This window comes from Pleurodeles waltl, chromosome 6 (genome assembly GCF_031143425.1).
Source record: "Pleurodeles waltl isolate 20211129_DDA chromosome 6, aPleWal1.hap1.20221129, whole genome shotgun sequence".
NCBI classification, from domain to species: domain Eukaryota; kingdom Metazoa; phylum Chordata; class Amphibia; order Caudata; family Salamandridae; genus Pleurodeles; species Pleurodeles waltl.
The window spans coordinates 63,407,363-63,432,562 of NC_090445.1; the positions used below are offsets into that span (position 1 = coordinate 63,407,363).

General features: G+C 45.3%; 1 protein-coding gene across 3 annotated transcripts in view; it reads right to left on the minus strand.

The window, feature by feature from the left end:
- The window catches only part of LOC138299197 (E3 ubiquitin-protein ligase TRIM39-like), a 228,528-nt gene that overhangs the window by 42,761 nt on the left and 160,567 nt on the right, over positions 1-25,200 (minus strand). For all 3 annotated transcript variants that reach the window (XM_069237303.1, XM_069237302.1, XM_069237304.1), the window contains 3 exons: positions 14,005-14,235; positions 4,926-4,948; positions 2,443-2,558 (listed from right to left, as the gene is read on the minus strand). In XM_069237303.1, coding sequence (XP_069093404.1) covers positions 2,443-2,558; positions 4,926-4,948; positions 14,005-14,235 — 370 coding nt within the window. The remainder of the gene's footprint in view (positions 1-2,442; positions 2,559-4,925; positions 4,949-14,004; positions 14,236-25,200) is intronic.

The window sequence follows — 25,200 nt, forward strand, 5'->3', positions numbered from 1 at the left end:
GTGTGAGTAGTTATTTGGTGGGCTAGGTGATTCTCTCTAGTGTTCATGCTTTAGTGATGGGGGCCCATGCAGGTTTGTGATGGGGGTCTATGCATTGGTGTTACATTCAGTGCTTGGTATTGGGAGGGGTGGGTTGTGATGGTGGGGTGTGTGTGAGGTAGTGGAGTGATGGGAGTGAGGGTAAGGGTAGGGGTTTGTGATGGCATGCAGGTAGGGGGGTTGATAGTAATAGAGAGTTGATTTACCAGAGTACAGTCGTCCTCCTACTCCTGCCATGCCCTCAGGATGCATGATAGCCAAGACTTGCTCCTCCCATGTTGTTAGTTGTGGGGGAGCAGTTGGGGGTCCACCGCCAGTCCTCTGTACAGCTAGTTGGTGTCTTGCTGCTGTGGAACACACCTTCCCCTGTAGGTCGTTCCACCTCTTCCTGATGGCATCCCTTGTTCTGGGGTGTTGTCCCATGGCATTGACCTTGTCCACGATTCTCCGCCATAGCTCCATCTTCCTTGCAATGGATGTCTGCTGCACCTGTGATCTGAATAGCTGTGGCTCTACCTGGGTGATTTCCTCCACCATGACCCTTAGCTCCTCCTCTGAGAAACTGGGGTGTCTTTGTGGCACCATGGGTGTAGTGTGAGTGGTGTTGGTGAGGGTGTGTGGGGTGATGTGTTGGGGTGTGTGATGTAAGGTGCGTGGATGGTGTATAGGTTATGGTGGTGTGTGGCTGTGGTCTTTTCTGTGGTCTTGCTATCTCCCTTGTGGCAATTGTTTTTAGTCATAAAGGATTGTGGGTAATGTGTGTGTGTGTTTTGTAGTGGTGTGGGTGTGTGGGTGTGATGTGTGTATGGGTGTCAGGTGTGTGTTATTCAAATTGTCCAATGTAGTGTTGTTTTGTATGTGTATTTTGAGTGCAGCGGTATGTAGCGCCAATGGTTTACAGCCATTGAATGTCCGCGGTGATTCCTGGGTCATAATGCTGTGGGCGTAGTTCTGTTGGCGTAACAGTGTGGGTTTTGCTACCGCCAGTTTATCACTGACCTTTGGGCTGGCGGACTTGTGTGTGTGGCTGTATAGTGTCGGATTGCTATGTGTGGATCATAATACGGGTGGCGGTAATCCGCTGCAGTGGCGGTGTGTTGGCGGCAGTTAGCATGGCGGTAAGCGGTACTTACTGCCAATGTCATAATGAGGGCCTAAATGTCATTAGCATACATTTAGCATGTTTGAGGTAGGTAGCAGGAAACAGAATAGATCCTTGTGGATCATGTTTTCAGAGTGCTTAGTGGTTCGAGAGTGAGTTAGTTAGCTTCATGTGTTGACTGCTGGTTTCGACATATGATTAGATCCACCTGAGAGTTGTTCCTCTCAACATCATTCTATCTGGAAACATTGAATAGAGAGTGAAAGGACCTTGTGCTGTGTCAGTTGCCACCCACATGTCCATTTAATAGCTATAGAAATAGTCCCCATCAGTGAGATGAGGACAATTTGGAGCAAAGCAACAGAAATAGCCCCAGTCAGTGTGGGCGTTACTAGAATAATTAAGAAAAACTGGAGGGCACCGTAAAGAGGCTTGTCATAGAGATAATATATGCAGTACAAAGAGTAGTGATATTTACCACAATGCAAATAATGCAAAGGGCATTTCCAGCAAATGTAATGCTGAATACTATACAAGTATCCCAGACCATAGTCAAGTTCTTGCCAGGTATGGAAATTAAAAATCCAACTTTGAGACACTTGGCCCCTAGAAGTTGTTCTTGTAAGATGTCTGCTTTTGCAAATAAATTGGCATTTCTAATGTGTGGTACTTAAACGGACTAGTTGTGAGAATACACATGCACCATTGTATTTAAAATATATCTCTTTATTGCCCCTGTCCTGTGCTCACCTACAGTGGTTTGGGCCTTGGAAAAGTTTCATATGGCAAGATGGAGCCCCGGGGCTCCAGAAAAGCTTCATACGTCAAGACGCAGCTCATGGACACAATACTATTACAGTGATAACACTAACAATTTATATGGCTCACACTACAAGCAGAACAGCCTTTTTGCAAGTAAATTACAGGTGAACATTGACTCTGACGTTTCATATATTTCATGATATGGACTATAACATGGTTATGCTATATTTTATCATCTCTCTACGTTGTGCTCAAACTTGAAATCCTATTGCTTGTCATCCTCCTTGCCTTGAGGCTCAAGTGAATGTCCATCCTTTGGATGGAACCTAATCAAACATATTTGATGGCCTGGTAGACCATGCTTTTCATGATCAGCAGCACGGATCATGATATATGTAAAAGTTCCTTCAAGGTCCAGCAGATGGGATGTGCTTCTGTCTTGAGGTCAACTCTTATGCTCGTGTGCTTAGCCTTACACAATATGACCTCCTTTCCTTTGATGCAACATTTTAGAAACGCATAACATTGACTTAATTTACCCATGTATTCCATCACCAATTTCTTCAAATCAACACGCTGCTCCAGAAGCTGGTAGATTTTAGCTTCTTGCTGAGACGTATCTGACTCTGGTTTCTGAACATTGACATTTTCACACCTAAGGAAATAATCATAATTAATGATGTTTGTTTCGTATTACAGTGGAATTAACATTTATTATTTGCATAAATAGAAAAAGTATAACAAAGAGCATTTTTCATGCACTGTATTTTTCTAGATAATCTTGTACAGAATAGTTCAAGTTCGAGTATACAGCATCTGAAAATCATCTGGGTGTTCTTCAAAAGTGGAGTGTCTGGTATTCACTTAGACAGTCACAGAGGTAATCAAACTATGGGCCCTTTTCCAGCCATGCTTTCAGATATAAGGTCACTGTGGGCTTTTCACCTTGCCCTGCACCAGTTTGTTCCTGACCTTTCACACGAGAAGAATATGTATAAGGATTTTAAATGAGGGTGGTGAGCACAGTTCAGTGTTCAGTAACTGTGCAATGTCCACTACAGTTATAGTGCACTCTTTCTTTTCTTCATCACTCACCATAAAGTTATCATGCCTTGAGGAATATCTGTAAAACAAATGGGTTTGGCCTGAGGCCGGAAGGCAACACTATGGAATTCTGAAGCAGGTTGATCCAAGAAAACCACCTTATTTATTCTTATGCTCTTAGTATTATGTGATGAGATCCAGAGGATCAAGTACCTTGCCTTATATTCCTAGCTGGTCACTTAGACCAACTATCATGACTATTGAGTCCTGATTAGAGGACATTACTTTTCTTGTTTGAGCCCAACTTGTGGAACTCCCTGTGTTTTTAATGGTGATTATCTGACATTTAGAAACGACAATTAATTGTTTCTTCGCATTTTTGTTGCATCGGCTTGTCTTGTTTTTCTAAATCACTGTTAGGAAACACTTTGGGGGCAGCAGTGCTTTCTGTAAAATATATAAATAAATACGTGCTTTCCCTCAGCCATTCTAGCAAATGAGATGCCATTCCCCATCGAGCCATGGTATGAGAAACTTTGGTGCCTCAGATTGTTATAAAATGTTAGAAGAGACAAATGCAATTTGGAAAAAATCTATTTCCATTTTAATTAGGCAGTGAAAATAAAGTCAGAATAATTAGTTCTCTAAAATGAAGCCTAGAAGGCAAAATAGAGTTAATGGGCACTATCTAATGGAAAGAGAATAAGGAAATTAGATGATAGGGACGATAGGGGAGATACAAGTAGGCCAGAGGAAGGAGAGAGGCGTTAGAGAGTTATAGTAAGAGGAATAAGGCATGTGCGTATTGGTCAGGAAGAGGACAGTCATTGAGAAAAGCGATAGTAATTCAAAGGAGTCATGGGTAGACAAAGAGATAGAAGAGACAAATATAGGTCAAGAGGGCCGGGGGAGGCAAAGAGAAAAAAACCGATGTAGTCAATAGTAGGCACAATAGAGGCCACAAGACAGAAAAAAATAGACTGGAGGAACCAGAGAAAGAAGTAGGAGATAGAAAAAAGACAAAAGGATGTGAAGCCTTAGAACACACAAAGAGATGAAGAGCTAAATATACCCGTAAGAAGAGAAAGAAGAGACAAATACATATTGACAAAATGGAGACAGCAGGGACAGGGCACAAAGAAACAAGCATTTGCAATGCAAAGGGCCTCACGTTTGCTTGAGTTAGGGCCATTAGTGCTGTAAATTCCTAACTGAACTTTTCTTGCCACTTAAATTGAAAATGAAAAGTAAAACAGTTGACAGAAGCAAGTCAATTCAAAGCACTACTGCCGCCATGAGCATGAGCGTTATTGGCTCCCTGCGTGAATGTCTCGAAAGGACTGCGGCTGGGATGAAAGGCAAACCGAAACCGGAGGAGGGGCCATCACACGAGCATGACGTAGTGTGATGGCCAACAAAAATGTTCACTTAGTGAAATCGCTTGGGAGGCTTTTCAGCACACAAAGGAGGGACATTTCACAAAATATACCAATAAAAATGAAGCATTTTAGACAAGAACAACAAAGAAAGTAGAGCTAGAGTGGGTGTGGTTAAACACCCACAGAGTGACTACAAAAGGCCAGAGCACTTGCATGCTCGACCCTAAAAAGCAAATAGACATAAGGTAAAAAGAGGCAAGGAAGAAACAAAGAGTTAGTGGCTACAGAGATGGGGCAGGATGGGAACAGACCTGGAATATAAGACGCCAGACAGATAAACCCTACGGGCATTTAACATCTTTCATTGGCATTAAACACTGTAACACAAACTTTCTCTGTGTATCTTATGTCTTTAATCGTGTTTTACACTTTGACAAAAACTAGCTGTATTAATAGAAGACACACTTTCCCCTTCAGAATAACAGCAGTGCACATCGACTTTATACTGTAGATATGTGCGTTTCCATCATCAGATATCATGGGCGCTTGTTGACACAGCACAGTACAAGAACTACCACAGAAACTGATAAAGTTCATACCTTGTCAAGACGCTTTTAACATCCTGTTATGAAAAAAACACAAGTAATACATATTAAAGTACTATTCTTATTTTATTGGTTTTAATCTTTTTTTATAATAGATATACCACAGTAATTGCGAGCAGAGCGGCTGTTCAAGTGATACAAGAAACAAATAGGTTGGTCCAAATTCCATTATTTCTCAGAAGAATGTACATAATTCAAACAAAGGGAGAGAGACAGAGCTTAATTTCATGCATATTTAAAAGAGTACTTGCGGTAGGGATGTGCATCGTCAGTAATGAATGAAAGGTGTGCTTGGTGGGGCAGTGACCCACAACTACAACTATTGTTTTAGGTAAATATAAAAAGTGCAGAATAAAAAAAATGGCACCTGACCCATCTTTATCTCCTATCACGGAACCTGTTTGTCTGTGCCTTCTGGTGCAGAGTTAGTAACACTGGTCCCTGCCTGAGGACATTTGTTATGCATGCTCGTCACAGGCAGTTTTTATGGGTGTTCACAGAAACAGTGTGCGAATAATTCCACTGTCAAATTTCTGCCCATCAATTAAGATTCCTAATCCCTTCCACCCTATTTTTTTTACATCAAACATGAAGACGATAGTGCACCACTGGAAATTAGGAGCATGTCATACTAAGCAGTTGCAAGTGTGTCCAGCTAATTTTTGCCAGACCCTGAATTACCTTCTTGACACCCTTGTAGACGTGGTCCCCACTTTGCTCCTGACAGCAGTCACTTTAATTGCCATGCCATAAACTTGCGAAGACTATACAGTGATGCTACTGATGTCCTTTTTCAGTCTTAGAAAAACTTAAGGAAGTCGCCTTTTACGGCTTCCTGAGTCCCAAGGGCCTCACTACTCTTGTGAGACCTCGAGCAAAAGAATCCTCCATCGGTACTAGGGGCCAGATGTATCAAAAAACCAAATTGCATTTCTTAAATAGCGAATTTTAAGAAATCGCTATTTAAGAAATGCAAAATGGTATGCATGATTTTTGCGATTCGGTAATAGCGATTTATTAAAATTCGCAAATGCTATTACCGAATGGCAAATAGAGAATCCAACTCCATTTGCACCTGTGGGCCTGCTGCAAATGGTTTTGCATTTCCTAAATTGCGAATTCCAGTTAGGAATTCGCAATTTAGGAAATGCAAATCCCAGGGTGCTGGGGGCCTAAGGCTCCCTCTGCTGCACCCCAAAAATATTTTTACGGACATGTGAATCACACACATGCCTTAGGGGCATGTGTGCGCTACATGTCAATTTTAAAAATGCATTCAAAATGCATTTTTAAAATTTGCACATGGTTACCACCAAACTTCTGTTGGTGGTAATTGCATTTCCTAAATGCCCAATTCGCATTTAGGAAATGCTTGATACATGTGCTTAAAAAATCGCAACTAAGGATTCCTTATTTGCAATTTCCTATTTAGAGAATTGCAATTTGCGATTCTCGAAATGGGATCGCAATTTTAAGGAATCGCTATTTTAGCGATTCCTTAAAATTGCACTGCAAATGCCTTTCATACATTCTGAAAGGCATTTTTGCATTCCCAAACGGCCGAATTTTGCGATTCGCACCGTTTGCAAATGCAAAATCGCTTGATACATCTGGCCCCATGTCTTTTTATCTTTTTGCGGACAGAGACGCATGGCCTGAGAAGGACTGGCCTCCTCTGTCTTCACCATCAGTTTTGTATTAGGGGTCACAGGTAGGGCCAGCTTTAGCGCTGGAAGTGCCCTGTGCAACAACCTTTTATGGCGCCCTCCACCCCATGACCACTTCCTTGGATTCCCTCACTACCACCCAGTAAATGTGTACCTCATCTCTCCATAGAGGCCCTTTCGCATGCATTCATTTGATTTAAAGCTCTTGTAAACACTGGCTTTACTAATCCACTCAGCTATCCACTGAAAATACAGTTCTTTTCTTTAGAGCAGGCATATTAACTCTCTACGCTACTTTATGGCGAGTCAAAGCTGTTTCTAGAGAAATCTGCCATATCTCTCCCTAACAGGAACATTAACCCCTTCGCTGCCAGGTCTTTTCCTCCTCAGGTGCCAAGCCTTTTTTTGGCTGTTTGGATCAGCATGTGCCTAGGTCCTCATAACTTTTTGTCCACATAAGATACTCACGCCAGATTCGTGTCCTTTTTTTCCAACATCCTAGGGATTCTAGAGGTACCCAGACTTTGTGGGTTCCCCTGAAGGAGACCAAGAAAGCAGCCAAAACACAGCGAAAATTTCGTTTTTTCAAACAAATGGGTAAAAAGGGCTGCCGAAGAAGACTTCTGTTTTTTTCCCCTGAAAATGGCATCAACAAAGGGTTTGTGGTGCTAAACTCACCATCTTCCCAGATTTCAGGAACAGGCAGGCTTGAATCAGAACACCCAATTTTTCAGCACAATTGTGGCATTTTACTGAGACATACCCCATTTTTACTATTTTTTGTGCTTTCAACCTCCTTCCACTTAGTGACAGAAATGGGTGAAGCCAATGCTGGATCCCAGAAAGCCAAACATTTCTGAAAAGTAGACAAAATTCTGAATTCAGCAAGGGATAATTTGTGTAGATTCTACAAGGGTTTCCTACAGAAAATGACAGCTGAAATAAAAAAATATTGAAACTGAGGTGAAAAAAAACAGCAATTTGTCTCCACGTTTTACTATGTAACTTTTTCCTGTGATGTTAGATTTTTGAAAGCAATATACCATTATGTCTGCTTGACTCTGGATATATAGGGCTTGTAGGTTCATCAAGAACCCTAGGTACCCAGAGCCAATAAATGAGCTGCACCTTGCAATGGGTTTTCGTTCTATACCGGGTATGCAGCAATTCATTTGCTGAAATATAAAGAATGAAAAATAGGTATCAAGAAAACCTTTTGTATTTCCAAAATGGACACAAGATAAGGTGTTGAGAAGTAGTGTTTATTTGCACATCTCTGAATTCCGGGGTCCCCATACTAGCATGTGAATTACAGGGCATTTCCCAAATAGACGTCTTTTTTACACATTGTCTTACATTTGGAAGGAAAAAATGTGGAGAAAGACAAGGGGAAATAACACTTGTTTTGCTATTCTGTGTTCCCCCCAAGTCTCCCGATAAAATTGGCACCTCACTTGCGTGGGTAGGCCTAATGCTCGCGACAGAAAACGCAATATGGACACATCACATTTTTACATTGAAATATGACGTGTTTTTTGCAAAGTCCCTAGCTGTAGATTTTGGCCTTCAGCTCAGCGGGTACCTAGGGAAACCTACCAAACCTGTGCATTTTTGAAAACTAGACGCCTAGGGGAATCCGGATGGGGTGACTTGTGAGGCTCTCACCAGGTTCTGTTGCCCAGAATCTTTTGCTAACCTCAACATTTGGCCATAAAAACACTTTTTCCTCACATTTCGGCAACATAAACCAGCATTCCCCCAAGTCTCCCGATAAAAATGGTACCTCACTTGTGTGGGTAGGCCTAGTGCTTGCGACAGGAAATGCCCCAAAACACAATATGGACACATTACGTTTTCCCAAAGAAAACAGAGCTGTTTTTTTTCCTGGTGCCAAGCTGTGGATTTTTGCGTCTAGCTCAGCCCGCACCTAGGGAAACCTACCAAACCTTTGCATTTTTTAAAACTAGACAACTAGGGAAATCCAGGATGGGGTGGCCTGTGGGGCTCTCATCAGTTTCTGTTACCCAGAATCCTATGCAAACCTCAAAATTTGGCCCAACAAAACTTTTTCCTCACATTTTGGTGACAGAAAGTTCTGGAATCTGAGAGGAGCCACAAATTTTCTTCCACCCAGCATTTCCCCAGGTCTCCCAATAAAAATGGTACCTCACTTGTGTGGGTAGGCCTAGTGCCCGCAAAAGGAAATGCCCCAAAACACTATCTGGACACATCAAAATTATCAAATACTAAACAACCTGTTTTTGTGGGGGGTGGGGGAGCCAGCGTTTTTGGTCCTGGGCTCAGCAGCCATACAGGGAAACCTACTAAACCCAGACATTTCTGAAAACTAGACACCAGAGGGAGTCTAGGGAGGTGTGACTTGTGTGGATCCCCCAGTGTTTTCTTACCCAGAATCCTCAGCAAAGCTCAAATTTAGCTAAAAAATCACATTTTTCCCACATTCCTGTGTGGGATCACCTCACCGGGACAAATTTCCTACCACCCAATGTTCCCCTCAGTCTCCTGGTAAAAATGATACCTTACTTGTGTAGGTGGGCCAAGCGCCTGTGACAGGGAAGAGCCAAAAACATGTGAAATGAGGAGCAATCATAGCGGGTCCAAAAGTGCAGTTGGAAAAAAAACGTTTTTATGCTGACAAGTGGAGCATAATTTATATGCTGGGTGGTAGGAATTTTATGGATTCCTGCAGATTCCGGAAGGTTCCATCACAAAAATGGGGACAAAATGTGTGATTTCCAGCAAGGTTGGAGGTTTGCAGGGCATTGTGGGTAAGAAAATGGTGAGGGGTGCATGTGAAGCACACCACCCTGGACTCACCCAGATGTTTAGTTTTCAGATGTATCTAGGTCTTGTGGATTTTTCTACATGGCAGCGTTCTAAAGTCCAAAAAGTGCAGCCCTCACCATTCCAAGTGGGACGATTTTGATAGTTAGCCAAGCGCTCATGGCCCAAATGTAAAACCAAAACCCAAAATAATCAATGTCCTCTTGCTTGCTATGGGATAAGATGTTTTAGTGTGCGGGGGGAGAGCTGAAAGACTGTTATCCCCTTCAGTTGGGCTGGGGTCATAACCAGGCCCATACTGGTTGGTAGCCACCACCCCACTATTTTTTTATTTTTCATTCACTGGCATCTAGTAGACTTTCTGCACCCCCCGGGTGTGAATCGGGAATAATTGCTCTATCTGCCCACTGGTGGGCAGAACAACTTTGGGCCCATTTATTTGGGGTGGGGGTATGGTCAGACCTCCGCCCTCTTATTTTGGAAAACAAATCTTCCATGGTCTCTGGTGGGCTTTCTGCCCCCTTTGGGGGCAGATGGGCCTTCCAGAATTAGGCAGCTCTGCCCCCCCCTATGGCCAACAGTTATGTGCCCCCATGGGGAGCGACCCTTCCCAAGGGGCTGCCCCCCCAAACAAAACACACACATACACAAACACCAATCCCTGGTGCCTAAGTGGTTTCTGCCCCCGGGGGCAGATCGGGGTAATAGAAATAGGCCAATGTCCCCCCAAGGGGAGCAGAAATGACGTAAAATAAATTTGCCCCCCCAGGGGAGCGACCGTTGCCTAAGGGGTAGCTCCCCTTGCGTGAAATTAGCGCAAAAAAAAAAATCCCTGGTGCCTAGTGGTTTTGCCTATTAAAAATAGGTCAATCTGCCCCTAAGGGGGGGCAGAAAGGGCCTAAAATAAACTTGCCCCCCAGGTGAATGACCCTTGCCTAAGGGGTCACTCCCCATATATAAAAGAATAAGGTAAACAAAAAAAATAGATATCCCTGGTGTCTAGGGGTTTCTGCCCCCCCTTCGGCAGAAGATACTAAAAATATAGTGCCCCCCTGGGGAGCGGCCCTTGCACAATAATATTTAAAAAAATGCCTTGGTGTCTAGTGGTTTATTGGGGGCAGATTGGCCTAATAAAAATAGGCTGATTTGCCCCCAAGGGGGTCAGAAATGGCCTAAAAGTAATTTTGTCCCCCGGGGAGTGACACTTGCCTAAGGGGTCGCTCCCCACATATAATTTTTTTTATCCCTGGTGCCTAGGGGGTTTCTGCCCCCCCTGGAGGCAGATAGGCCTAATTATATTCAGCCGATGGCCTAAAAATAATTTGGCCCCCTGGGGAGCGGCCCTTGCCCAGGGGGCCGCACCCCTCATGTCAATAACCTGAGCAAAAAACTCCCTTGTGTCTAGTGGGCATTTCTATGGAAATGAAAGCCCTTTCGTTTCCTTTCCTTTCATGCCTTTCTTGCCCCTCCACGTGATCGGAGAAGAAATGCAAAATAATTTCTCCTCTAATCTGCGCTGGAAGTTGAGCATCCGGCACTGAGGGGCAGGCCTCTGATGAGGTCAGTGCGCGATCGTGTGCTGACGTCATCAGACGTCATGGGGAGGCAGGGAGGGTGGGGTTGAAAGGGGAAGCGATTCCCCTTCCGTCCCTGCAGGGGGGTCGCCGAGACGAGGCTCATGGGGGGAGCGCTGAGCCTGTCCCAGGACGTAATGGTTATGTCCTTGGTGCCTCAGCGCCGCAGACAAGGCGGTAACCATCACGTCCTTGGCTGCCAAGGGGTTAATCACAAGAGGTATCTAGTCAGTTTAATTGTTTCCTGAAGAGTGGACGTGCAAGGAATTTTTCAGCAGGTGCTTTTAAATTGCAAGTTTCTAAATTATTGCCAAATACAGTGCCATCAATCCAGGTCAGCACCCGGTGCAGCCGCACCACTCACACCGCCCTAAAGCCAGCCCTGGGCACAGGCCTGTAGTTCAGCTGTATCTTGGTCAGGCAGTAGAGGGAGGGAAAAGCACATGCAAAAGAGAAGCTAAGGTGCTCAGAAGAACCCTGCTGACCGGAGCGTAATTTGTAAATAAAAACATGCCGGTACCCAAAGCTCACCTCTGAAACACACAGCTCCTGCAATAAAATGTGCGAACACGAAATGCTGAGGCAGCGTAATCCTTAAGCCATCTCGGGCATCTTTAATACATTTACAGCTGCTCCCTACCCCTTCAACTCACTCTTTCAGCTGTCTGCTTTCTCCCTTTGCAGTGCTTTTTTGTTTTTCTCTTCCTTCGTCTCTCCCATATGTGTCTTTTGCTCGCATTAAATGCTTGAGGCAGAAAAATAAGTGCTGCCCCTCAAAAATAACTGCTGGTACCCCACACTGGAAACCACGGGCTCAGATTAAGCACTGCTGCTGACCAGGGCTCAATTTGCAAATAAAAACGTGCCGGTGCCAATAGCTCTACCCTTAAATACACGGCTGCTACATTTAAATGTGCGACCACAGAATACTGAGGCAACGTAATCCTAAAGCCATCTCGGTCCTCTTCAATCCATTTACAGCCACTCCCGCCCCTTCAGCTCACTCTTGCAGCTTTCTCTTTGTGACACTTATTTCGATTTTCTCTTCCTCCGTCTTTCCCATATGTGCCTTTTGCTCGCAGTAAGTGCTTGAGGCTGAAAAATAAGTGCCAGCTCTAAAAATAAGTGCTGGTGATCTGCACCTGAAACAACAAGCACAAATTAAGTACTGCTGCTGGCCATGCTAAAATGGGTGCACACTGTTTCTACACCTGTTCTTCCATTAACAGCGATTTAAGGATGAGCTCAATTTGTAGCTACTATGTAGCAAGTCGCAATTACCACAAGCTATATGCTGATTGTACCAGCAGGTGCAAAATAGTAAAATAAAAAAAAAATCCACATTTTTGCGCATAACTGTCTATGGCCCCGAAAAACATGGATGACAATGGCTGAATGTAGTATGTGGTGGGGTCATTTTGCACCAAAATCTGGAACCCCTTTTCTAAATCGGTGTTTAAGGGGCTTATATAAAGGACCGCTGTAAGGAAATGCGTCCTTGGCATGGTTACCCCCTGACTTTTTGCCTTTGCTGATGCTAAGTTATGATTTGAAAGTGTGCTGAGGCCTGCTAATCAGCCCCCAGCACCAGTGTTCTTTCCCTAACCTGTACTTTTGTTTCCACAATTGGCACACCCTGGCATCCAGGTAAGTCCCTTGTAACTGGTACCCCTGGTGCCAAGGGCCCTGATGCCAGGGAAGGTCTCTAAGGCCTGCAGCATATCTTGTGCCACCCTGGAGACCCCTCACTCAGCACAGACACACTGCTTGCCAGCTTGTGTGTGCTAGTGGGGATAAAAAGACTAAGTCGACATGGCACTCCCCTCAGGGTGACATGCCAACCTCACACTGCCTACAGGTATAGATAAGTCACCTCTCTAGCAGGCCTTACAGCCCTAAGGCAGGGTGCACTATACCATAGGTGAGGGCATAAGTGCATGAGCACTATGCCCCTACAGTGTCTAAGCAAAACCTTAGACATTGTAAGTGCAGGGTAGCCATACGACTATATGGTCTGGGAGTCTGTCGTGCACGAACTCCACAGCACCATAATGGCTACACTGAAAACTGTGAAGTTTGGTATCAAACTTCTCAGCACAATAAATGCACACTGATGCCAGTGTACATTTTTTTGTAACATACACCCCAGAGGGCACCTTAGAGGTGCCCCCTGAAACCTTAACCAACTACCCATATAGGCTGACTGGTTTTAGCAGCCTGCCACACACCAGACATGTTGCTGGCCACATGGGGAGAGTGCTTTTGTCACTCTGTGGCTAGTAACAAAGCCTGTACTGGGTGGAGGTGCTTCTCACCTCCCTCTGCAGGAACTGTAACACCTGGCGGTGAGCCTCAAAGGCTCACCCCCTTTGTTACAGCACCCCAGGGCATTCCAGCTAGTGGGGTTGCCCACCCCCTCCGGCCACGGCCCCACTTTTGGCGGAAAGGCTGGAGGAGATAATGAGAAAAACAAGGAGGAGTCACTGGTCAGTCAGGACAGCCCCTAAGGTGTCCTGAGCTGAGGTGACTCTGACTTTTAGAAATCCTCCATCTTGCAGATGGAGGATTCCCCCAATAGGGATAGGAATGTGCCCCCCTCCCCTCAGGGAGGAGGCACAAAGAGGGTGTAGCAGATTAACAGAGTAGCAGGGTTAACAGAGCAGCAATTGAGTTACTTGATCAGGTAATGCCTTTGACATGGCAGCAAAGCGGTCACAATATTTGCACTCAGATTGGTTGATGGGTTGGATTGAAGGAGGATGAGGAACTACTTTCAGAAAATGTTTGATGACTCAGTTAAAAAAAGGTGTTCCAGTCACAATCTGCAGTTATAGATATGTACATTTTTGACATGTTGTTTATAGCAGACCATCAGGACCATCTCTTGATAAAACATTGTCTGTATTTAAGATAGACTTAAGTATTTTGGCAGCAAACTCAGTATATATCTATCTTAATGAGTGGTGTAGCCTTTATTATTTAAATAACAAACTTGCTATAATGTTAACACATCAACCCATAGCTCACCTGTATCAGCTCGAGGTCCCGCTGCTGGATGGTTCCTTCTACGTCTGCAATCAGGTTCTTCAGGTAGGACATCTGTCCTTCTTGCTGAGTCACACTCCCCCTGATTCTCTTCAGGATTTCATTATGCTCTTTTTCTAGTCTGGTCAAGTGGAGACGTTGTTCTTCCTTTAGGAACTGTTGCAGTTCCTCAAACACACCCACAATCCTTTGCCTTTGGCTCTTGATGGAATCCTGGACAATGATTGAAAATATAATGAAGGTTAGAAAAGCTAAAATATTGTGTGAGATCTTTGGGAGCACATGACCCATATAATATGTATGGTCCCACTAAGCTGCTGCAGGTCGTGTCAGAGTCTGAGCTCTCGTCCCAATGCCCTAAATCACGATGTACCTCTCAGTCTCAGGTTATGCCACTTGTGCCAGTCGTATGAGCATCACCTTACCAGCAACCTCCTGTGTGGCATGAGCTGCTGTGATTGTGAAAACAGAACTGGTGACCACTGGCCTCCACAACTGAATTTGAGCTTTAAACCTCCTAAAAATGGAAACAATCCATGTTATTTAGGTATCAGTGCTCTTATATTTTGATAAGAGGGACATTATCCTACAATGTTTTTGTGGGCCTCATTGTGAAGTCTGCTGATAAAGACGACCACCTAGACTATAAGGTGATCATGTTGAAGAGCAATGCGCAGGATGAACACATTGTCTCCCTTCGGGTCAATAAAGGGGTAAAAGTCCCTAGATGATTTCATAAATAGGGACTAAACTCCCTAGCCCTTGCTGGAGCAAAGGCACAGGAACAGTGGCATCTCAGGAAAGATGTGACTGGATTTTCCCCCCAGCAGGGCTTTATGGTGGCCCAGCAACCATGCCACTGCGGTAAAGGAACTCCAAAGACTGTCCAACTCGAAAAGATAAGAAACAGCATAATCATGCTCATGCCTGAGGGGCTGTTGGAGGCACACAAAACCAATCATATGCATGCGTGGTAAAGGCATATGCGTGGTAAAGAACTGCATAGTAAATACCTGCCTGGTAAAGGCACTGCGTGGTAAATGCGTTGCATGGGATGGGAAGCATGGTAAAGGCATTGCGTGTTATTTGCCAAGTTGTAAAGCGAATCAGCAGTATCATTGCCGTATGGGAGACAGTCTAGGAGAAATACTTCAGTAAAGTTAGCACTGTATATGTGCCATATGTCCCAGAAAAAATGGTTGTAGAACTCAGTTCCAGTTGCTTCCTGATCAGGCTGACCTTTGGTCCTCACCTGCTTCACCCTTTCCATTGGTTCTTACATTAGTGCCAGATTAGCCATTCACAATGACAGGAGGAATCACAAATGGGTCTCATAAAACACTTAGGAGCGGAGCTATTTGTAGTCCCCAGTGACCAATATCCTGCTGCACTTTGGACATTACTTTATGGAAGGTACTCAAGAGAAATAATGTGCAAAACGAGAGGCATGTTTTCTGATTGTGTTGCTGGTTACTGATGCATTTAATATTATTTGCTGTCAAAATAGGACAGTGAAAGATGGACATACCTGTCGCAGTGTGAGCCAGCTGTAACTGAACTGGGAACACTCCATTCCATTGTTTTAGCTCAATTGTACATTTATAGAGGCCAGTCACGTGCAAATTGATATTATCCTCGTCCTTGGCAGCTCAAAGTCAGTAGTGCAGGGATATAGTAGCTATCCTTCTCAAAATGTGTCATCTGCTACGGATAAGCAGTGGATAATCACATGGGAGCTTTGAAAGTGCACAGTGGGCTGTGCTTTTGTCTATCATTGATTTTAGGAAATACTTTAAAACTCCATAAACTAGGTACATTCAGTCATGGCTATCGACTTGGCATGGTGGCGGGGGGTGGCCAAACAAATATATCTCTATATAATTTTTTTTTAAAATACATATGTTAGAAATTGGGTCTTTGGTTGACAGTCAGGTTACCTCCTGTTCAAGCAAGGACCCTCACTCTACTCAGGGTAAAAGAGAATCACCCTCAGCTAACCCCTGCTTACCCCCTTGGTAGCTTGGCAGAGCCAGTAGGCTTAACTTCAGAGTGTTAGGTGTAAAGTATTTGTACCAACACACACAGTAACTTAATGAAAACACTACAAAATGACACAACACCAGTTTAGAAAGATAGGAAATATTTATCCAAACAAAACAAGACCAAAATGACAAAAAATCCACAATACACAATTCAAGTTATCAATAAAAATGCAAAAAGAGTCTTAAAGTAGTTTTAAACACATACTAGTGCTGCTAGTGTGAAAATGCACCTGGTGCGCATCAAAAATAACCCAGCACGGGCGGGTGTGCATCAAAAATAGCTCCACACGGCAGTACAGGAGTTGGAAATCCAGCTGCATGATGATCCAAAACCCCCGCAGCGCAGGTTGTGATCTCCCAGCCTCCGTCAGCGATGCTGCGCGTCATTTCTCCTGCTCTGTGTGTCGATTCTTCGGTCGCGTTTCCTGCGAACGTCGTTTCTCAGCTGCGGAGCCGGTGGAGCGTTGTTTTTTCAGCCGCAGATCGGATTTGCGTCAATCTTTCCCCCGCGCGGCGCTCTGTGCGTGGATTTTCTTGTCTTAAGGCTGCCAGCTTCTCCTTTCAGGGTCCCAGGAACTGGATGGGCACCACAGGGCAATCTCTCCAGAGACTCCAGGTGCTGGCAGAGAGAAGTCTTTGCTGTCCCTGAGACTTCAAACAACAGGAGGCAAGCTCTAGATCAAGCCCTTGGAGATTTCTTCTCAAGATGGAAGGCACACAAAGTCCAGTCTTTGCCTCTTACTCTGGCAGAAGCAGCAACCACAGGATAGCTCCACAAAGCACAGTCACAGGCAGGGCAGCTCTTCTTCCTCAGCTATTCAGCTCTTCTCCAGGCAGAGGTTCCTCTTGGTTCCGGAAGTGTTTCTAAAGTCTATGGTTTTGGGTGCCCTTTTTATACCCAATTTCTCCTTTAAAGTAGGCCTACTTCAAAGTAAAGTATCTTTGGAATGTGAAATCCTGCCTTTCCCAGGCCAGGCCCCAGACACTCACCAGGGGGTTGGAGACTGCATTGTGTGAGGGTAGGCACAGCCATTTCAGGTGTGAGTGACCACTCCTCCCCTCCGTCCTAGCACAGATGGCTCGTCAGGATATGCAGGCTGCACCCCAGCTCCCTATGTGTCACTGTCTAGTGTGAGGTGCAACTAGGCCAACTGTCAAACTGACCCAGACAGGGAATCACAAACAGGCAGAGTCACAGAAATGTTATAAGGAAGAAAATGCTCACTTTCTAAAAGTGTCATTTTCAAAAACACAATCTTAAAATCACCTTTACTAAAAGATGTATTTTTAAATTGTGAGCTCAGAGACCCCAAACTCCACATGTCCATCCGCTTCCAAAGGAAATCTACACTTTAATCAGATTTAAAGGTAGCCCCCATGTTAACCTATGAGAGGGACATGCCTTGCAACAGTGAAAAACGAATTTAGCAGTATTTCACTTACAGGACATATAAAACACATTACTATATGTCCTACCTTAACCATACACTGCACCCTGCCCTTGGGGCTACCTAGGGCCTACCTTAAGGGTGTCTGACATGTAAGAAAAGGGAAGGTTTATCCCTGGCAAGGGGGTACACTTGCCAAGTCGAATTTACAGTTAAAACGGCACACAGACACTGCAGTGGCAGGTCTGAGACATGATTACAGAGCTACTTATGTGGGTGGCAGAACCAGTGCTGCAGGCCCACTAGCAGCATTTGATTTACAGGGCCTGGCACCTCCAGTGCACTTTGCTAGGGACTTACTAGTAAATCAAATATGCCAATCATGGATAAACCAATCAACAATACAATTTACACAGAGAGCATGTGCACTTTAGTACTGGTTAGCAGTGGTAAAGTGCTCAGAGTTAAAAAAAACAACAACAGCAACAGGTCAGAAAAAATAGGAGGCAAAGAGATTGGGGATGACCCTGCATAAGCAAAAAAGTCCAACAACATATACTTACCTTGTAGTAGCGTCGCCTCTGTTGAACTGCAGGCACAGGCTCCCAGCCTGCCCTGCACCAATCATGACGCTGCTCAGAGCAGCGTTATGATTGGCTGGAGTGCCCCGGCTGGGCGCTCCAGCGCAGACCGGGAGCCTGTGCAGGCTCTCTCCAACCCGGCACCACAGTGCCGGGTCGGAGAAAGCCTATGTGCGCATGTGTATTTGGCCGGCCCGAGACGGCCTGCCAAACATACATGCGTACTGAGGGGAGTACTCTGTGCACTCCCCTCCATGCTCGTCACCCCATGGCCCCGCCCCTTTAGAAACAAAACGACAATAAACAGCATTTGTTTCTAACGGTTGCAGCTCCTGCTGCTGCAGGCAGGGGCGACGCTCCTCCGCCATTACGGAGGAACCGCCCCTGGCTTACATTATATTTAAATGGACTGTGTAGCCAGTAGTGAACCTGGCACGAAGTGCATTCATATTTCTCTCCATGAACCTGCTTGGGAAGGAAGCCCCCACACATTTTGTTCAAATGGTGTAAAATTGTAATCTGTTTTAACAAAAAGTGAAGCCAAACATTTTTTGGAATGACAGAGTTCCTCCTTTTCATTAGCAAAACGATTTGATTTTGAACGGGATCCAATTATGCTTGTGCAGCATTCCAGATTAGACTGTGTAGCACGTCTATAGCCTAGTATAATGGTGGAGAACTGAGACACATGGCAATGGCTGACATTCAATCAAAGGCAGGCCTACCTTGCAGCAAAGCTCCACATTGTGTGCTGCGTTTCTGGTCAGGCTGCCTACTGTGACAGCAAAAAACATGGTACCGGTCAGGATCGAGCCACTAAAATCAGGGTCAAACTGTGTGCCCCCACATTTGAAGGTTCAAATTAAAGGGTATGTAATTTGTACCTGATCGGGGGAATTAAAACGGACATGTTTGAAGGACACTAGGACCGTGCAGGATAGGGTCCTCAGAGGTCCACAGCCAAAACACTAGACACCACCTCCTGGATCAGAACCTGCACAAGAAGTGTGGGGCGGAGGAGGACATTTTAGAAAGGGGTGGTACAGGGACAGGTTGGGTGGTGATGTAACAAATGTATTAGATCGGCACAAGTAATGAAGAAAGGGATTAGCAAAGTGTAGATGCCTGAATGAGGTTCGCACGCTAGCTGACGCATAATAAAGTGCAGAGACACTCTTGCAATTGGTAGGGACTAGAGACCCTGTGTGATCTCGTCCCATTTATTTTACAGCCTCAGGCCACACCTGGCCAGAGGATGTCATGGACCCCTTTCGGTGTCAAAAACATTTCAACAAATATTAAACCATCACCCCATGACCTATTACATCTCTACCCAATTTGGTTCTAAACTTTTGTTTTGCCCATGAAACACATGAAGTCTCTAAATCTCTGGCTCGGCTGAGGGTTCAGCCAAAGTCCTGGATGCCGGTGAAGGAGTTGGCTGGTGGCCTCTGGGCATTTAGGACCTAACTGGTCATCTGAGTTCTGTGGTCAGCTTCAGGTTTTGGGCTCCTCAGGTCATTAGGATTCAATCCTTGGTCTGCAGGATACTTGGCCCATGTGCTGTCTTCTGCCCCTCCATCGCCTTCCATACCGTCCAAGATAGGAATCTTGTGGAACCATGATATGTTCCCAGTCACTTGTTCTGCTCCCTTCTTGACAGTTACCACAGAGATGACTATCCCTGTCCCAGGTTCGAACGGTGTTCGGAACTTCCAGCCCGGCCTTCTGTCTTGAATGATTACAAGATCTCCCGGGTGCACCCGTCACATGGTCGCATGTCACCTCTTGCTGGCTCGAGTGTTGGTCTCCTGCCTTCTCGATTGGGCCCTATCCAGGTTGTAAGGAGGAGGTGCCCATCTGGGGCATGTCAGTATTACATCTCGTCTTGCCCCATTTGGGATGAACGACCACGGGGACTGTTGCATGGTGCAATGTGGGATGTGGCGATATTCCCTCAGGAATTGTTGCAAAGCTGTCTCAGTGTTGGCATCTTCCAGAGTGGCAATCCAGAGGGCCTTTTTCAGGGTGCGCATAAACTGCTCAACCTCTTCATTTGCTTGTAGCTACTGCAAGCTGGTGCGCTGGTGTCTTACCTCAAAGTGGTCAAGAAGGTTTTTAACTCTGCCCCTTGAAATGGCAGTCCATTGTCGGTTTTTATCTCTTTGGGGAGGATGAACATCGCAAAAGTCTTTCGTAGAATTGATGTGAAGTTGGCAAACGCCATACACTCTATGATTTAAATGATGGGTATTTTGAGTAGCTGTCCTCCACCACAAGGGTGGTCCTCCTGTCCGGGAAGCTCCCAAAGCGCAGGTTCACCTTGGACTAGGGTGTGTCACATGGCCCTTCAGTCAGGGGCTGGGGACTCAAAAGTGCTTGTCAGTTGGCATGGCGGGCACTGCTTGATGTGTTCGTACACCATTTTCTTCCAGGTTGTAAAACCATACTTTTTCCCGCATGCACAACTTCATTTTCACTGTGCCTTGGTAACCTCCATGTGCCAATGTGATCACCTGCTGTTGATGGCCGGCAGGGAGCACTAGCCGATGCCCCCTCAGTACAAGGCCATTTGGTGTTGTGCTCAGTTCATTCAGGACTCTCCATACTTTTGTCACCTGTGCTCTCTTTAGATCAATCAAACTGTTAGCATCTTTCAGGAATCCTTCCCAAGACTCTCCGGCCAGGGTTGCTTTCACCTTTGTCAGCAATTGAATCAGCAATTTCATCCAGGTTAAAAGTGCCTTAGGGCAAGCACCTTGTGCCAGCATCCAGACGTATTCGTTGGCTGCGTCATCAGTTGGTGTATCCTTATTGCCCAGGCTGGGCGGGTGACGTGACAGGAAGTCCGCCGGATTCCTAGCACCTGGGCAGTATATGACGTCCATGTGATTATGTTGTAGTTGGATGGCCCAGTGTTCTATGGGTGGTGGGGGATGTGGTGCTGTGCATTTGAATAGAGGGACTGGGGACTGGTGATCAGTAATCACTTTATACGGCCTTCCACACAGGTAGAGGTGGAAGTGCCCACAGGCCCACTTGATCGCTAGAGCCTCTAGTCGGCGTTAGTGCTTTGCTTGTTAACGTGGGGTCCACCTGCCCGGTTAATTTTCCTAAGTGAAGACAGCCTCGAGCCTACTGGACTGGTATCTACCACCAACTCTGTTATTGTTTTTTATGTCGAAGTAGACTATGGTGGTCTTGCTCAGGAGGGCCTCTTTGAGAGCGTGAAATGTGTATTCTTCTCTGTGACCCCATGACAATGAAGTTTCTGTTTTGGTGAGGGCCCAAAGGGGTTCCTCTGTAGTGGCTAGGTTTGGTATAAACTAGCCACAGTAGCTGGCCATTCCCAGGAAGGTGCATACTTCGCCTACTGTTTTTGGTGCGGGGCTTGCTTGATGGCTTGGGACTTTTTTGGGTCAACATGCATCACATCCTGATTGAAGATGTAGTCAAAAAAGTCGATGGATGTTTTGAGAAATGAGCACTTCTCTTTGTGAAGGGTTAAGCTGTGGTCTGCCAGCCGTCGTAGCATAGTTTTCAGATGTTGGTGATGTTCTGCAGCCAAGTGGAGTGGATGAGAATGTCGTCACTCACATTCATGACCCAAGTCAGTCCGGACAAGGTCTCTCTGATGGCATCCTGGAAAACCTCAGCAGCGAATGAGATGCCAAAATTCAACCGCTTGAATCGTCGAAGTCCTATTTGTGTGGAGAAGGTAGTGATGTTCTTACTTTCCTCAGCCAGACATAGCTGGTTGTAACCACCATTGAGGTCTAATTTTGAGAATAATCAAGGGCCATTCAGGTGAGTTATGATGTCGTCGATGGTCATCGTTATGTGCTTGATTGGGGAGACACATGTCAATGCATAGGTGTATTTTCCCTGGCTGTTTTGGCTTTGTTGCCATCACCATAGGAGACACCCATGGCGTGAGCCCAGCTACCTTTTCTCTGATGCCTTGTTCTTCTAATTTGTTTAGCTCTTGTTTTACTAGCGGGTGAAGATATAATGGGATGTGCCAGTGTCGTAGAGTCGTAGGTTTTATTGACTTGTCGATGTGCAGGCAGATAGAGGTGGGGCCTTCAAGCACCCAAGGCCGGTGAATAATTCCGGGAACTGTTGTAGTAGTTAGTCAACCTGAAAAGCCTTTACACTTTTTGTGAATTACACCAGCCCAAGATCTTCACCTAGATGGCTGCCAAGCAGCGTGTCCGCTTCTTTTTCCACAATGAGGGAAAATGACCTCTGCTTCTTTGTCATTCAATTTGATCTGTGCGGTCATCTTGCCCTTTAGTGGTAGTGGTTTGTGGCTTCCATATTTGAAGATCTCCACGACGGATGGTACGAGGGTGTGGTTAGAGGCAATTGTATTGCTGGATGCTCTTTACATTTACTGAGGCGCCTTTGTTAATTAGCTTCTTCACACAACTGCACAGGTCGGTTGAGGCCGGTCTTCAAGTTGCCCATGAATGAGATGAGAAACACCTCTTCTTCGTCAGGTGATGCGTCTTCGGGCATGTACCTCCACCTTCCCTCTCGTTGGTCCCGGTCTGGGTGTTCAGGGTTTTCAAGCAATAGGTGACTCACTGCTCTGGTGGTCAAGCGCCTATCTCTGGTACCTCTGCTTTTAGTCCTCCCGTGGCAGACAGTCAAAAAACTGTTAATTTTACTGCAGTTTGAGCACTGCCGTCCTTCTGCTGGGCAGTCATTAGGGGCATGCTCTTCCCACCCACAGTACATGCATCGTGGTCCTAGTTTTGTTGATGGTGTGTGATTTTAGGATTGGCTTTACGGTGCTGGGCTTGCACGGGGTTGACTCATTCTGTTTTGATGGTGGGGCCTCTCTCCTGGGTTTGTGTTATGGCAACGTTCATCTCAGTTGTTCTAGCCATAGGGAGGTCACGTGACCTGGTCATTATGAGGATGTCATCTAGGCTGATGTTGGGTTGCCTTAAGATGAGCCCTCTAAGTCTCTTGATGTGATAGCCTTGAATTATCTGTGCATGTATCTCCTTGGGTTGGTCATCGGTTGTGCATGTGCTAGCTAGCTCTCTTAGCCATGCATAGAACTGGTCTACTTATTCACCTTCTCGTTGGCAGACTTGGCGGAGCTTGAATCACTTGAAATCTGGGTTCAATTGTGGGTCAAAATGAGGATTAAGTGCTCTTACTGCACGTTGTAGTCATCTGCGGCACCTGTGTTGGGTAGGTGCTGGAGGATTGTAGATGTTGTCACTTCCGAAGTGCAGTAGAAGAGACCCCTTGACGGCTCCATCATCTACCAATCCATATTATTCATTGTGGGGAGGCTGCTGCTGGGACAGCAAGTTTGCTGAATGGTGGTAACAACCCTACTATGGTGTGCTGTTGCGGGAACTGCGCCGGTGCTTCACGCGCTAAGTGGTCATCTGCCATGTGGGTCTGATGTATTGGAGAGTACTGGGGCTGTGCTTCCCTTTATCTTACTGTCTCTTCTACCCCAACCCCTTTTTATACATAGTTTGTTTTTTCCCTTCTTTTTCTAAATATGCTGGAATGCGATTGCTGTGTAGCTGGCAGTAAGTTAGTTTAGGCAATTGCAACTCACTGTATTTTCTTGCTGACCTGAGGTGGTGAACACCAGGCACACTCAGGCCAAGCAAAATGAGCTAGGTCGGCTAGGAGCACGCCCCATATGGTGGCCTCGGAGGGCGTGAGGCTAGGCTTCGGTGCAGGGGGTGTGGTTTCGGGTTAATGCAGCGTCAGAGAGGCCGAGCCAAGGTGGCAGCAGTTGGGGGGCCTTGCGATCGCCTTGGGTGTGGTTGCCGGTGTGACCTCAGTGGTCAAGAAGCAGGAGGTGAGCCTGGGCATGCCAAACGCATTGCGTTTTCCATCTTGGCCAGTATGCAGACGATCCTCACAGTCTGACACACGGGCGGGGTCAGCACACTGCCCTGTAGGTAGATGTTGACAGTGCGAGGTGCGTGGGTCACAAGATCCTCATCACCAGTGTAGAGGACCAAATGATACCTAGGTTTGCGCACTAGCTGGCACATAATAAAGTGCACATACACTCTTGTAGTCGAGTTGGGACTAAAGACTCACTGCAATCTTGTCCCCTTTACTTTATAGCCTCTGGCCAAGCCTGGCCAGAGGATGTCATGGACCCATTCAGGTGTCAGAATCATTTCAACAAACACTAGACCGTCACACCATGGTATATTACATAAAGATCTGTCACACTAATAGCGCTGTTTAGTCTCAATGTCAGCACAAGCAAACAACACATTTTGGCTACTTGTGGCTGCAGTTTGTGCATGATTTCACCAGCTGCAGATTGCAGGAGCAAACATCCATGATTTGTGCATACAGCACAATCCCAATTTGGGTGTACAAAGGAATTTCCACACATAATGAGATGTGTAGTCTGAACTTGATCAGGGCCTATATCTATTAAGGACTTGAATGAACAGTGATGCTAACCTGTTTTGGGATATTTCTAGTGGGTCAATATCTACCCACTAGTCTGGCCAGTAAAACTTATCTTTGATCCTGGGGGGATATAGGAAGTGGCAGCCAGCTGAAGTTACCCCCAGAATTCCTTCTTGCCTTACACAACAGAAAGGAACATGGGAGGGAGAATATACTGCATGGGTAACAAGAAGCCTGTGTGTTGTAGAAGGAGGCAAAAAGGAGGCAATTTTACAAACTTTAGGATTTAAGAAGCAGGGGGCAGTTACTCCTTTGTGACAAATATATATGTAATTCAGTTTTTCTGTACTTGCACCTCAACGTTCTGCTACGGAAAGAAAACCTCCACCCATGTTGGTTACTCCAAAACAGAAAATATTTTAACCATTTAATTATCCTTGCCTGGGGCATGACCGTAGTAGCCTTGTACTATATCGTTGAACACAAATATCTAGTCTTTGGATGAATATCGCATGTGAGAATATCATATTTTAATTTGTTCAATGTTGTTTTTTATATGGTAGTATATAATATTGTTTTTGATTCTTTTGTCATGTTTTATTACGTTTTATAAGTTATTATTATTTCAACGTAAATTATGTGCAATTATATTTAGTATAGGTTATTCTGTTTTTGCTTTGGTAATATTCTTAACGTTATTTATAGTTTATTTTTTATTTTTTATTTTTACTGCTGATTGTTGGTTTTGTAGGG